This window comes from Antechinus flavipes, chromosome 2, assembly GCF_016432865.1.
Source record: "Antechinus flavipes isolate AdamAnt ecotype Samford, QLD, Australia chromosome 2, AdamAnt_v2, whole genome shotgun sequence".
NCBI lineage: Eukaryota > Metazoa > Chordata > Mammalia > Dasyuromorphia > Dasyuridae > Antechinus > Antechinus flavipes.
In genome coordinates this window covers 453,824,818-453,839,453 of record NC_067399.1, presented here as the reverse complement: position 1 = coordinate 453,839,453, position 14,636 = coordinate 453,824,818, and the positions used below count along the sequence as shown (strand labels likewise).

Below are 14,636 nucleotides of genomic sequence, written 5' to 3'. Positions count from 1 at the left end.
AAATTGAAAAGTTTTTGTACAAACAAAACAAATGCAGACAAGATTAGAAGGGAAACAATAAACTGGGAAAATATTTTTACAGTCAAAGGTTCTGATAAAGGCCTCATTTCCAAAATATGTACAGAACTGACTCTAATTTATAAGAAATCAAGCCATTCTCCAATTGACAAATGGTCAAAGGATATGAACAGACAATTCTCAGATGAAGAAATTAAAACTATTTATAGCCATATGAACATATGCTCCAAATCATTATTAATCAGAGAAATGCAAATTAGGACAACTCTGAGATACTACTACACACCTGTCAGATTGGCTAGAATGACAGGGAAAGACAATGCGGAATGTTGGCGGGGATGTGGGAAAACAGGGACACTGATACATTGTTGGTGGAATTGTGAACACATCCAGCCATTCTGGAAAGCAATTTGGAACTATGCTCAAAAAGTTATCAAACTGTGCATACCCTTTGATCCAGCAGTGTTTCTACTGGGCTTATACCCCAAAGAGATACTAAAGAAGGGAAAGGGAACTGTATGTGCCAAAATGTTTGTGGCAGCCCTGTTTGTAGTGGCTAGAAGCTGGAAAATGAAAGAATGTCCATCAATTGGAGAATGGTTGGGTAAATTGTGGTATATGAACGTTATGGAATATTATTGTTCTGTAAGGAATGACCAGCAGGATGAATACAGAGAGGACTGGCGAGACTTACATGAACTGATACTAAGTGAAATGAGCAGAACCAGGAGATCATTATATACCTCAACAACGACACTGTATGAGGATGTATTCTGAAGGAAGTGGATCTCTTCGATAAAGAGAGCTAATTCAGTTTCAATTGATCAAGGATGGACAGAAGCAGCTACACCCAAAGAAAGAATACTGGGAAATGAATATAAACTGCTTGCATTTCTGTTTTTCTTCTTGGGTTAGTTATACCTTCTGAATCCAATTCTCCCTGTGCAACAAGAGAACTGTTCGGTTCTGCACACATATATTGTATCTAGGATACACTGTAACCTATTTAACATATAAAGGACTGCTTGCCATCTGGGGGAGAGGGTAAAGGGAGAAAGGGGAAAAATCGGAACAGAAGTGAGTGCACGGGATAATGCTATAAAAAATTACCCTGGCATGGGTTCTGTCAATAAAAAGTTAAAAAAAAAAAAAAAAAAAAGAATCAGCACTAGAGGAAGCTTTAAGAATTATCTAATTCAGATTCTTTAATTTGCCCGAGGTCAAGTGATAAGTAAGTGACACAGCAAGAAACAGCAGCTTCTCACTTCCCCTTCAGTCACAGGAAGAAAACTTGGCTTAGGTAACAAGTTTATAGGATCAAGGGCTATAACTCACATTTCTATACTAATGATTAGCATTTATAAAAGCACTTTCAGGTTTACAGAGTGCTTTATCCTATGTAATTTTATCTTCACAATAGTCTTGGAAGGGAGATATCATTATTCCCATTTTACAGATGAGGAAACAGAGGCAGGGCTTGGTTAAATGACTTCCTAGCCTAGGGTTCACATAGCTAGTGTCTGAGGCTGGATTTGAACTCAGGGTTTCCTCACTCAAGGCCCAGCTTTCTCTCTGCTGTATCATTTAACAGTCTCAGCAATACTTCAGAATATTCAGAGAATACTTCCTCTAAAACCTCTGCAGAGCAGGTAGAACATACAGTATTATCAGTTTTACATGTGAGGATATTGAAGCTCAGTAAACACTCATCAAGACCTGGATTCAAACTCAAGACTTCTGATAAGAAACGAACCTTAGACATCATAGAGTTGTAGAATCAGAACCCAAAGTTCATGTGGTTCATCTTCCTTTTTTTAAAGAGGAAAAGACTGATGTTGAGAGAAGTCAGCTAGGAAGTAAGCACCAAATAAAGCTGGGATCCCCAGCACTTTTTCCTCTAGACAGACACCCTTTCCCTTGTTCCACACTGCCTTCCAGGTAGTGTGTCTGTGATCAAACCTGGTAATGGAGGAGAGAAAACCTACAGCTCTTCCCACCCCACTCCCACTTCCTCCCATTTTCTTTAGTACCTTTCCATTGAATTCCCCTTTGCTGCCTCCTGACTCACTCTCTCCTACTCTACTGACTTTGATCCCCAGCTCATCTTCCCAGGCTTCATTATTTTTGTCCAAGTGACAAACAGCTTCCTCACCTTTGCTTTCATCATGGTCCTGATGGGCTGCAGCATAGCCGTGCTTTTCTTGTTGCCATGGTGAGTATGGGCTTCTGCCAAAACAGTTCCTAATCTTCAAAAGGAGATGGGGTGGTAGGAGGAAAGGAGACTTTTGTACCAGAGAGTCTAGATGAGGACTGGATTGAGAAAGGATTTGTTGAAAATGAATTGAAAATGTCTGGGTTCACAAAACATTAGAGATGGGAAAAGCTCTAAGAATTTAAAACAGAATACCAGAACTGGAAGAGACCCTAGAACATTGAATTCTAATTCAATGTGAGATCTTAAAGAGCATCTGGACTGGGGGTTCTTAACCTGGGGTCCCATAAATATTTTGATAGCTATATTTTAACATTATTGGTTTCCTTTGAAAATGTCCAATGTATTTTATTTTAGGCATTCAAAACATTATTCTGAAGGGTCTACAGACCTTATCAGATTGCCAAAGGGGAAAAGATTAAGAATTGCTAATCCACACTAATCCCTTCATTTTTAAGGGAAGGAAACTGAGTCCCAAAATATCATGTGACTGGATTCAGATCACATAGTTTCGTCCTCAAAACACAAAAAGATTGTTTAGGGCAGAATGAGATATATAAGGAAGGATTCATTACTAGTTGGCTCTAGGAGTCAGGTCTAAGGGCTATCTTTACTAGTAGTTAAGTCTAACCAGTTCTGACATCTTAAGACAATAGAAATATACCTGGGGCCTGGAGAGAGGGAAGATGTCTGGGAAGGACCTATTACCATGGAAACAGTTATTGCTTCTAAGAGACCTACGTCACTCTAGCACTACTGTCTTCCTAAATTAAGGCTGCTGCTTACCTCCTAATATAAGCCAGAGTAGACGCTGAGCTAAGAATCAGGAGAACTGGTTTCAGGGTCATGGAATCACTTTGTGACCCTCCTCTAAGACAGTTTCCTCATCTGTAATAGGAATGAGATTAAAGGAGGTGATCTCTGAGGTCCCTTCCATTGCCAGCACTACATGATTCTAAGTAATAGTTCCCAAGTGGGGGAACAGATGTGGGGGGGCACAGCAACAATTGATGGCAGCACCCTAGTCTTCTACTCTTTCCATGCCCTTGAGGCAGGGACAGGGAAGGATGGTCTGCCTTGCCAGACTTCTTTGGCATTGCCTGAGTCTAAAATGTAGGATCAGTTGGGCAGGTAGCATAGGATTTAGAACTAGAAATAACCTTGGAACTCATAATTTTGAAATAGATAAAATTAAGATCCAGAGGAGGAAAATGATTTGCTAGTAAATCACCTCACTAAGTAAGCAAAACATCGCCACTTCTTCAAGTCTTTGTCTTCCCTTCTATAGGTCCATGCTCCCAGACACTATAGATGATTTCCAACTAAAGAACCCAACCTGCCATAACCTGGAAGCATTCTTCTACTCTTTCTTCATCTTTGTCAACAAGTTTGGAGGTGGTCTGGCCCTGGGGATCTCTACCATGTGTTTACAGTAGGACTTGCTTTACTCTTCGTGTTTGTAGTTGGTTGTCGAGGTTCTTTCTGGGAAGCAGCTGCTTTAGCATTCCCCTCCTCCCCCAGGAAGATGGCTACATTCAGTTAACAGGTCCTGGGAGCCCTGAGACTTCAGAAACTTCTAAGGCGATTTACCAATTCACTTGAGATTTTTGGGTGTGAGGTTTCAGAGCTTTCCCTATAATGGATGAAAGACTTGGGGTGTTCCTAAAAGAAATGAAAAGTCTAAGCTTTCCCAATGATGGCCTTGGGAGGTTACTACCATGGATGGGAAAGGTCTGGGCCTATTACTAAGGATTAATGTATCCCCCCAAAATTTCAGGCCCTATGGATGTTCCTTGGGGAAGGTGAGACCTGGGTTGTTCCTAACGGTTACAATGTTTGGCCCAAACCACACTGTATGTTTTTATCCTGATAACAATTCAAAATGACCTTGATTCCAAAGATTCAAGGGTGACCTTCAATGGGAAAACAAAGGAAGGAGAATGTAGCCAGAGGTGACATAGAGGGCTTTAGGAAATTGCTGGGATATTTTCCCCAGTCTTGTTTTGGTGCTAATAGTGGAGGGAATACAGAGGAAAGGATTAATATGAGTTCTGACTGGCCATTTCTCCTCCCCTCCCACCCCGAAATTATTGCCATACAGCCAGTAGCATGGAAACTGATCCACAGGAATAATCTTGGGCATAATATTCTTAACTCTCCACTGTGTGTTTAGCTTTGCAGGCTACCACCCTGGGACCTGTAAGCCAAACCCTATGGTTATACTGGTTCTCCGAGTGCTCATGGCCCCCGTTCCCATCACCTTGTTAATCATCGGCCTGACTATCTTCTGCTTCTACCCCATTGATAAGAAAAAGAAGAAAGAAATCCAAGCAAAGATGGAGGCAGCCAAGTGAGTCCCCAAGGCTCTCTATAAAACAGAAGGAAGGGTCTGGTACCACCTTGGCAGCCTGGTGAAGTGGAAAGAAAATTTCCCTGGACTAGGAATGGGAAAAAAGAAATAAATCTCTCAATATACAATATACAATAGCTTCTATTTCTAGAGTACTTGATAGTCTTCAAAACTTGTCAAGGAGACAGTAATACAGACTATTACAGATGGTGAAATTGAGATCTAGAAACAGGAAATAACCTGTCCACAGTCATACAGCTAATAAATAATGGAATCGGGTTTTAAATACAGGTTTCCTAACTCGAAGGCTAGAGCTCTTTATTCTGCACCATGCTATCTTACCATACATGCTACAAATAGTTGCCATTCAAGAAAAAACATCTAATTCAATTCTGATTTGAGTGGTAGTAACATGAGAGTTTGGAGAAGAAAGAAAAAGAGCAATATGGACTGAGAAATCCTTGAGGGCTTCTCAGAATAGGTGGACTTTGCCATCTTCTTCAGAGAAAGCACTGAGGAGAAAGTTTTTCACCAGGCATCAAGACTGTAACCAACTTTTTCCTCCATTCATTCAATCAACAACATTTATTAATTGGCATTTATGTATAGGATCCTGTACATAAATGAGAATTAATGTTTGTTAACAGGACCCTATACTCAGTACTGGAAACACAAAGGAATATAATTACTTTTACTCCTTGGCTTCTGTGATACTGTATTCTCAAAGGTCTCCTGAAAAAGTTTATCACCCGGGGAAAGACAAATATACAAATAATAATGATACAAGAAAGAGTAGGATTTAAGTATTGTTGGTGGTTCGGATACCCTGTGAGGAATTGGAATAGGGAGACATTATTTCCATATTATTGGAGAGAAATAAAACAAAGACATCAGGGAAAGCATTTGGTTTGACATCTGAGTTGAGCATTGAAAAAAAAAAAAAATGGAGAGTGTAATAGGTAGGAAGAATCCATTCCAGGCATGGAATATGATGTGGGCAAAGGTACAGAGAGAGGATAGGACAGTACTAAAACAGTAGATATAAAGTACTTCAGTTAGAATTCAGAATATGTAAAAAGAAATACTGACACTAGGTTGAAAAGGTTAGTTGAAGTCAAATTGTAGAGGGTCTTGAATACCAGAATTGAGTTTTCCTCCATCATCCAGGGGGAGCTTTTGAAGATTTCTAAATACAGCTATAACAGGATTGGAATAGAGTAAGTGGAAGACCACTTTGGGTAATTGGATGGAGGTCAACATAGAGTGGAAAGAGACTGAAAACAACAAGGTAGTTGGAAATAATTACAGTAGTCTAGGGAAGCAGGGGGAAAGAGTTATTATTATAGGAGGAAATGAAAGGAGAAACTTGATTCAAAATATGAAGTAACAAGAGAAACAAGAGAATTTGGCATCTGTTTGAATTCAAGGGCCATCACCTTCTCTAAGACTGGAGGAAAGAAAAGTAGAATGAAAAAGGATACTGCTTAGTAAGAAATTAGGACAGGTCGAAGGTGACAAAGTCTGGATGACTTTAAGGATGGAGGGGGGGAACAAGTTAGGAGATGGAGATGAGGTATTCAGATGTTTGCATTCAACAGCTAGGAAGTATTAAGTGTCTGAGGTCAGATTTGAACTCAGATCCTTCTGAATTCAGGGCTAGTACTCTATCCATTGTGTCATGTAGTTGCCCCATTCTTGAGTGCAACTAGAGCACTCAATGGAATATCCAGGCAGAAGCTATTTAGAAGAAGGAAGGAAGAAGGCAAAGGAAGGGGAAGGGAGGGAAGAGGAAAGAAGGGAAGGGGATAGGGAAGGAGGGGGAAGGAGAAAGGAAAAAATAGGGGAAAGGGAAGGGGAAGGAGAAGGGGAGGAAAAGAGAGAGGGAAGGGGGAGAAAAGGGAAGGCCGAGGGAAAAAGGGAAAGGAAAAGGAAAAAAAGGAAAAAGAAAGGTGGGAGGAAGGAAGGAAGGGGAAAAGGAAAGAAGGAGAGGAGGGAGGAGCATTTATTGAGCATTTACTATGTGCCAAGCATTGTACTAAACACTTTAAAATATTACCTCATTTGATCCTCACAACAATCCTGGGACAAGTAATAAGTATCTCAGGTTGGATTTCAATTCAAATCTCCCTGACTCCAAGCTCAGCACACTATCCAGTGTGAAAAGGAAAAAAGCATTTAACAATAAGGAGTTCTAGAAAAAAGTTTGAGTAGGAGGTAAGACCTAGCTAACCTTTAAGGAAGATAGGGATTCTTGGATGCAGAACTGAGGAGGAAGTACATTCCAGACCTGTGGTATTCCCAACTCTGTGCAAAGAAATGGAGATAGGAGATGAATTGTTTGAGTGTGAGAAATGGCTAACAAATCAATTTGTATCAGAAGGATGGTGCAGTCCACAATATCATGACTGCCTAAAGATGAAGTAAATTGAAAACATGAAGAAAGTATTTATTAAACATGGTGACATGGGAGAGAAGAGTTTCATCATAGTGAAGAGAAGGAAATCAAATTTCAGGGGCTTGAAGAGGGAATAGTAAGGAAGTAGAAGAATTTGGCAATAAAGGGAAAAGGGGGAAGACAATGAATCAAAATGGTGACAAGATCAAGAAAAGGCATTGTTTAAAGCTAGAGTAGACTCAGGTAGGTGATGCAGTGCCTAGAACTTAAGGCCTGGAATTAGAAAGACTCATCTTCATGATTTCAATCCGGCCTCAGATACTTACTGGCTGTTTGCCCCTAAACTAGTCACATAACCCAGGGCAAATTCACAGATTGGCCTTGTTTTAAAACATACACACACATCTCTACACTGAGTCCATCACCTCTGTGTCAGGAGATAGATAACATTCTATCATCAGTCCTTTGGACTGTGATTGATCAGAGTTAAGTCTTTCAAAGGCATACTCACTAACATAGTATCTCGCATAAGGGTGGTCCTCAGTTTCTTCATCTGTAAAATGAGCCGAGAAGGAAAGGGCAAACTTTTGCCAAGAAAATCCAAAATGGGGTCCTGAAGAGTCAGACATGACTCTTAACAAATAATAGAAAAGATCCAACATGTTTTTAGCTTGAGAAGATAAAAATTGACTAGAGGGAAATGCTAAAAATGGGTGAGAGTAGAAGTGATTGATAGAACAAGATTTCAAAGCTGAATGGGGCACAATGTATAATTTTGCAGTATATATTAAGCATATAATTTTTGCTTTAGCAAAAAGGGAGAGGGTATCCTTTCCATTGAAACTGGAAGGAAGAACAGGATTAGTAAGGACATTGGAGATTAGAAAAATGGAAAGGTTTGGAGAGGGTTAATCTTCTGAGTGAAGCAGAAGGCCAAATCATCTGCTGAAAACAGCTTTTGATAGAAGAAATGGACTTGAAGTCTTGAGGAGAAAGAAGACTTGAAATAACCACTCTGGGGAATATAAAAAATAATCAATAAGAAATGGGTGAAAGGTTTGCCATGGAGTGGAGTGGTGAGGGTCCAGTTGAAGTTAAAATAGCACAAGTTTATAGAATATTCAAGGTAATTTTGAAACTTTCTTCAGCAATTCTTGGCAGCTTTGATATAGGAATACCTAGGAATTAAGAATTAACAGGACAGAAAATGGAGACGAAAAATCAGCTAGGAGCCTGAGCTCAAAGGAACACTGCTCTGTGGCTTTAAGAGCAGAGTCTAATTCAATGAAAGAAGAAGTTCTCTAGTTAAAACACCATAGTGCCAGCTCTGATAGCTGCTTCAAATGACATTTGCTTTTAAATCACTCCCTGAAAACTGTTCTTCTTCCTACAGGGACCCATTGTACTAGCATTTGTGATCCCAAGAGCTAGTACCAAAAGGATCCCAAGTTCCACATTGCATGATCATGAGGATGGTGTCAAAGTTAGAGGAACAATAAACATCTAGTGGAGTCTTTTCCTTGCAGCTCTTCCAGGGAAGCTTCCTGTTTAGTCAGCCACCAAGCTGTGTCAGTCATTTGACAATATGTGCCAGACCCTGGGGGAAGAATATACTCAGAGGAAGTCCAGGATATCTCCTTGCATTCTTCCTGGCTGAAAACATGACCTCAGAAACATATGCTGTCAGTCTTGGAAAGAACCTTAGAAATCATCCTATCCACACCTCTTATATATGGAGGATGGAATTAAAGCCCAGAGAGAGCAACTGATCCATCCAAAATCACACAAGCAGGACTAGTGCTCAGGTTCCTTGACTCCCAAGTCTTATGTTCTTTCCAGAAAACTGCACTGCTTCTCCTTCAATCTCTAGCTCCCTAAGGATAAACGTGTCTTTCAGTATATTGACATAAAAGAGATTGCCATGCATCCTTTATTGCAGTCAGTGGAGAGTAAGTATGGTCTTTGACCTGTTCCCAGGAAGCCCATGACAATCCCAGACATTCTAAATGCTTATCTCTTTGATAAGTAGGTCTACAAGACCTAAAGATTCACCTTTATATAATAGTTAGAGATTGGAGGAACATCAAAGGAAGCCAATTACACAGAGTGACAGAGCTAGGATTAAAACATGGCCCTCTGTCTTTAAGCTTTGTACTTCCTTTGCTTAGTTTCCTCATCTGTAAAATAGGGATCTGTAATAGGAGTTCTCATCTTCAAAATAGGGTTGCTAGGAGACACAATGGATAGAGCACTGGGCCTGGAGTCACAAAGATCTTGTCATGAGTTCAGATCTGACCTCACTGTCCCACTGGCTGTTTGACCCCTAGCAAGTCACTTAACCCTGTTTACCTCAGTTTCCTCATATGTAAAATGAGCTGGAGAAGAAAATGGCAAAATACTCCAATGTCTTTGCAAGAATAACTTTGCAAGGGTCATAAAGAGTCAGATATGGCCGAAACAACTGAACAAGCTGTTTCTACTGAACTCAGCTGTGTCTCTATCCCATTGAAAGACTGTGGCAAAATTCCAGGAGCATTCCAGTGAGTTCCTAGTGTTTAATACTGGTCACTCCTATCCCTGTTATCTAAAAAACTACAGGCTCCTTTTTTTCTTTTTAATATTCATTTAATTTTTTTCCAATTAGCAAAATTATTTTCTCTCTCAAAATTATTCTCTCATTGGAAAAGAAAAATAAATCCCTTTGAAGAAATATCTATATAGTTAAGCAAAACAAATTACTACAATGGCCTTGTTTTAAATTACACAACACACACATACATATACACACAAGTGCACATATATATAAATATTCATTGAGTATCACTTCTGTATCAAGACATGGGTAAGATGTTGAATAATGATTTTTAGGAATTCTTATGTTTTTCAAAGGCATACATACTAATAGAATACCCCATATAAAGGTGGTACTGCAATGGGGATCACAGAGACTTAAGTCCATTCCACAGGATGGTGATGCTCCAGTGTGAAGGTATGTTCTTGCAGGAAAGGAAGGTGTGCTCCAAAGTCCTCTTCTGAGAGTAAGGTTCTTATACTCTGATTTTGGCTGCAATCTTTAATCTGGCCAATATGAATATCAGGAGTCAAGGTAAAATATTTTGGGGTTTATTAAGGAGAAAAAATAAGCTGGTAGTAGGCAAAATATTATTTGAGGGCCAAAACGATCTCAACCTATCCTCAAACTTTCAATGAATAAGAAGCCCGGCTCGCTGGCTTGGAGCTGGGCATGGAATGCGAGTGCCTAGTGGGCCACTTTTGGTAAGCAGAACTAACTGGTGCTGCGCGATGAATCGAACACAGGTATGCTTACCTTCAAAACATATTGTCAACATTTTTCCATGAGTATGGTCTATAAACTTATAGTCTCTCTTAAGAGAAGACCATCATGATGGTCTCAATACCATTGAGTCTGATCTTATAACAATGGTTTCCATAAATTAATTCTATAAGCCATAGCCTCCCTTAAGGGAGAGTCTATACTGCTGGAATTAAGATAACCAGGCCCAATTTTATAATAGGCCTTTATAAGATACTTCCCCCATTATCTACTTCTGTTATAATTGTAGGTGCAATGGTTCAGTTTGTGCAAAAAAATTTTAAATTTTATGTTATATCTGTATTCCTCTTTATCCCTCATTTGATCATGAATTCTTCCTGTATCCATAGATCTGAAAGGTATTGAAAAGTAATTCCTTGCTTTTCAAATCTGTTTAGGATGTTGTTCTGCATGACTGGCTTATGTATCCATTTGGAACTTATATTAGTGTAAAGGTGATACATTGGTCTAGCTGCTTTCCAGTTTTCTTAGCTATTTTTATTGAATAGTGAGTTCTTACCACCCAGTAGTTGTTGTCTTTGGTATAACCTCTTAGATTCATTTGCTTCTAATCTGTTCTACTGATAAATTTCTCTACTTCTTGACTAGTACCAAATTGTTTTGAAAACTGCTTGGTAATATAGTTTAATATCTGGTTCTATCAGACACCCTTCCTTCTCACCCCACTTTTTTTTTTCATTGTTTCCATTGAGATTCTTGACCTTTTGTTCTTTCAAATGAATTTCATTATTTAGAGGACTTTTTTTGAATGAAGCCTTCATGGTCTTGGGAAGGCTGCTCTGGCCCTTTTCTTGCCCCTTTTTCAGTATTTATCAACAGTATCACATTCAACTTGTTCAAAGGAAGTCTTTTAGAGACAAATGATAGCATTCTGTATGGCTACAGAATTTAGCTCCTCCCAGGTTTAGGTGTCCTTCTAATCAAATCACCTCAGAGGTCTCATTTCGTTTCCTAGTTTTGTCTTGCTTTGCTACCAATATAGCCCTCTCACTTTTCAAATTCTAAATAAATAAGGTTCTTTATGCTTCTAGTTTTCTATTGCCTGCTGATCACTATGGCTATGGTTTTTCCTAATTCTTGTGCCACAATATCTCTCAATTTCCAAACTGCCTTTTTTCTGTTCTGTATTTTAATTATTTGATTTAATTACTAGTTTCTTTTTTGCAAACATTTCACAGAATCATAAAACTTGGAAGGGACCTTAAAAGTCATCTATACTAGTTCAGATTCACAGGATATTTGAGCCAGAAGGAACTCTTATAAAATATTAATGCTGAAAGATATTAGAGATGATTTAACCATGTTAAAGACTGAGACCTTGAAAAGAGGATTAATTTACTCACAGTCATACAACTAGTCAATGGCTGAGCCAGCCTAATGCTCAGTTCAGTACCATTTCCACTGTGTAAAGACTTTAGAAGATCACTTGGATTTACCTTAAAAGGATCACTCCTTAATTATCTGTAAGAAGATTTTAATCCTTGGTTGACTCCTCCCTGCCAGTAAGGAGAATACTCCTGCTTATAGGTATATTTCTGACCATCTAGATCAGAGGCAAAGAACCCTTTTTTTGGCAAGGACCATTTGTATATTTATTACATCATTCATAATCCATACAAAATTATCAATTTATAAAACTCAAGTAGTGGGAGGTTCTTATACCTAGCTTTCAGCTCATTGCTTGCAGTTGCCGTGGCAGGGCCAGACCAAATGATTTCATGGGGCCTTATACAGCCACCTGCTGAATGTTCCCCATCCCTGCTCTAGACCCTCAATGCTTAAAGTAACAGAGTTTATTTCTGCCAGTTATTTGCAAAATATATATTTAGAGATCATCTAATTTAATCCCTTTATTTCACAGATTTTATCCCCCTTAGTAGAGTATAAATTCAGTAATGGCAGGGACTATATTGTATTCATGTTTATATCCCTGACAGTTCCCAATATAGGGGTTTATGCAGGAAAAGTGCTCCATAATTCGATCCCTCTGTGTACCAGTTTGCTCATCTATGAAAGTGAGGCCTTTGAGTAGGCAAATTTTCCAGCTTCTAGCTTTATATCTTATGATGGAGGTTCCCTCTAGCTTTGGGATTATTCATTCTATTTCTTTCCTCCAATCTTGTGTATAATTGTGAATTGCATGCATTTTGTCCTCTTGGTTTTATAGATCTACAACTTTCATTTCAAAGATCCTCTCCCATCAATGCACATATATATAACTTACTATTACCTTAGATCACTGGGTCTGTATCTTCAACATCTGTCAGAGCTAGAAGGAACTAGAAACCACCTAATTCAGCTACTTCATTTTGCAGAAAGGAAAACAAAGGAATAAAAGGGACTTGATCAAAGCTACATAGCCAGTAAATAGTACAGTTAAAATAAGAACAATGATCTGATAACTTCCAAACTAGTCCTCTTGTCTCTACCCCTAGATGTTTAGTTAAGGAAAAATTTGAATTTTTTTTTTTAGGACAATAGTTCTTCCCTCTCTAGGATAGGAGGAAAAATAAAATTCTAGGATGTTAGAATTCAAAGGAAACCTAGAAATCATTTATCTAACTCTCCACTTAATTTTTAGACAAGGAAATTGCAAACAGAAGTTTAAAATACCCAAGTTTTAAAAATTCCAAACCCTATATTCCAATTCAATAAGGCACACTGCCTTTGAATACAAGTAAACAAATTATAAAATAGAAAGTGATAAACTTTATCACTTTGATGGTATTAGGAAGAATTCTCTCCTCTGAAGAAGGACCCAGCTCAGGATCAAAGAAGGCAACATGGAGGAAATGGCATCTACATTTGATCTTAGACGAAAGAAAATTATGACCTTAGTTACCACAAGCATGTTCCATCTCTTCTAGTGGGAGCTGCCACACCAGTATTGCATGCATCAAATACATGGAAAGCTTGACAGGGGCAGAATACTTGCCCTGGAGTTCAAATTCCACCTCAGATTCTTGATACTAGCTGTGTGACCCTGGATAAGTCATTTAACCCCATTGCCTCAGAACAACAACAACAAAAAAATAATAATGGAAAGTTATTGAGTTGTGACCAAAAACCCCATCCAGCTTACCTGTATGTCTTCCAGGTATACTTCCAGGCTGCTTTCCTGTGCCACGCTTGCTTATGGCAAAGAGATGGGTCATTATTTTGGAGAGTTCTCTGTGCATCTTTCCAAGTTAGAAGGAGGCCTCCCAAGCTCTGCAAGATTAACATTTTTGTCTCACTTGGTGCTATTTCACATAGCATTTGACTTCCTCAAATTGTAACCTGTGGATTGTAATCTGTAGTTTGATCTGAATGAAAATTTAGTTGATTCTAAAAATCTTATTTTTGCTAATGTTGGGTTGAACTGTGACATTGCTTGTTTTGTACCTGAATTTCAGAACTTAAAACAATGACTTTGTAATGGGGAATAAATATGTTTTTATATCAGACATAGACTGACAACCTTCTCTATTAAATCTCTAATGAAAACCCAATATTCATGGCATAGGGTCACAAGGTCATCCATTCTTTTCCAACCACATTCCAGCTTGTCAACATCCCTTCTAAAACATGGCACCAAGAACTAACCACAACACATTCCAGATTTCAGGCTGTTCATTCAGGGTAGATTATTGCCTACAGGATTATATGTATCTCCCTTTCAGTGAACAATAGATATCCATGAATGCAGCCTAAAGTCTCCATCAGTACTTTTTTGCCTGCTTAGTCATACTGTTGATTCGTTTTATTTGCCTGCTGATTCCCCTTCACTGTCAGAATAGAGCCAAAGAACAAACCACCCACACTCTCTACTTACTGGTCAAATCAAGTGGCTTATTAAGGAAAAAATGCAAGGCAGAAACATGTGTTAATCAGCTATACAATCACCTTCAGGTCTCATAAATCCTAAATTCTGGAATGCATCACAGAATTAATATAATTGAAGATTTGGCAGTCAAGGGATGGCCAAGCATTGTTTGGACCAGTGGTTCTGGCTAAGGTGATCCAAAAGCTAATCATAGTACAGGTTTTAATATAGTTTCCAAGTACCACAAATCCACACAAAAGCTATTCATGGGATCAAGGAATGACCCAATGCGGACCACACACTGCAGCCAGAACCAATCATGGACAAATGACCTAGCTACTCAGATCAAGGTAATAAGGTAACATCTAATTTTAATTGAATGGATGAAAAATTGGATCTATGCAAACATTGGGGGTGGAGGTGAGGAGTAAGAGGGTCATAAATTTGGAACTGAAACAGATTTTACCAAACATTTCTGAATATTTTTATCAGCCTCCCAGA

At 38.8% G+C, this 14,636-nt stretch overlaps 1 protein-coding gene across 4 annotated transcripts in view; it reads left to right on the top strand.

The window, feature by feature from the left end:
- Nucleotides 1–10,157, top strand: part of LOC127550487 (sodium-dependent lysophosphatidylcholine symporter 1-like) — a 44,655-nt gene extending 34,498 nt beyond the window's left edge. For 2 of the 4 annotated variants that reach the window (XM_051979484.1, XM_051979485.1), the window contains 4 exons: nt 2,118–2,230; nt 3,519–3,662; nt 4,404–4,580; nt 8,369–10,157. In XM_051979484.1, coding sequence (XP_051835444.1) covers nt 2,118–2,230; nt 3,519–3,662; nt 4,404–4,580; nt 8,369–8,384 — 450 coding nt within the window. In that variant the 3' untranslated portion in view covers nt 8,385–10,157. Of the gene's footprint in view, nt 1–2,117; nt 2,231–3,518; nt 3,663–4,403; nt 5,282–8,368 lie in introns of those variants that run through there. The other 2 variants (XM_051979482.1, XM_051979483.1) reach the window with 2 other exon arrangements.
- The last annotated feature ends 4,479 nt before the right edge of the window (nt 10,158–14,636 follow it).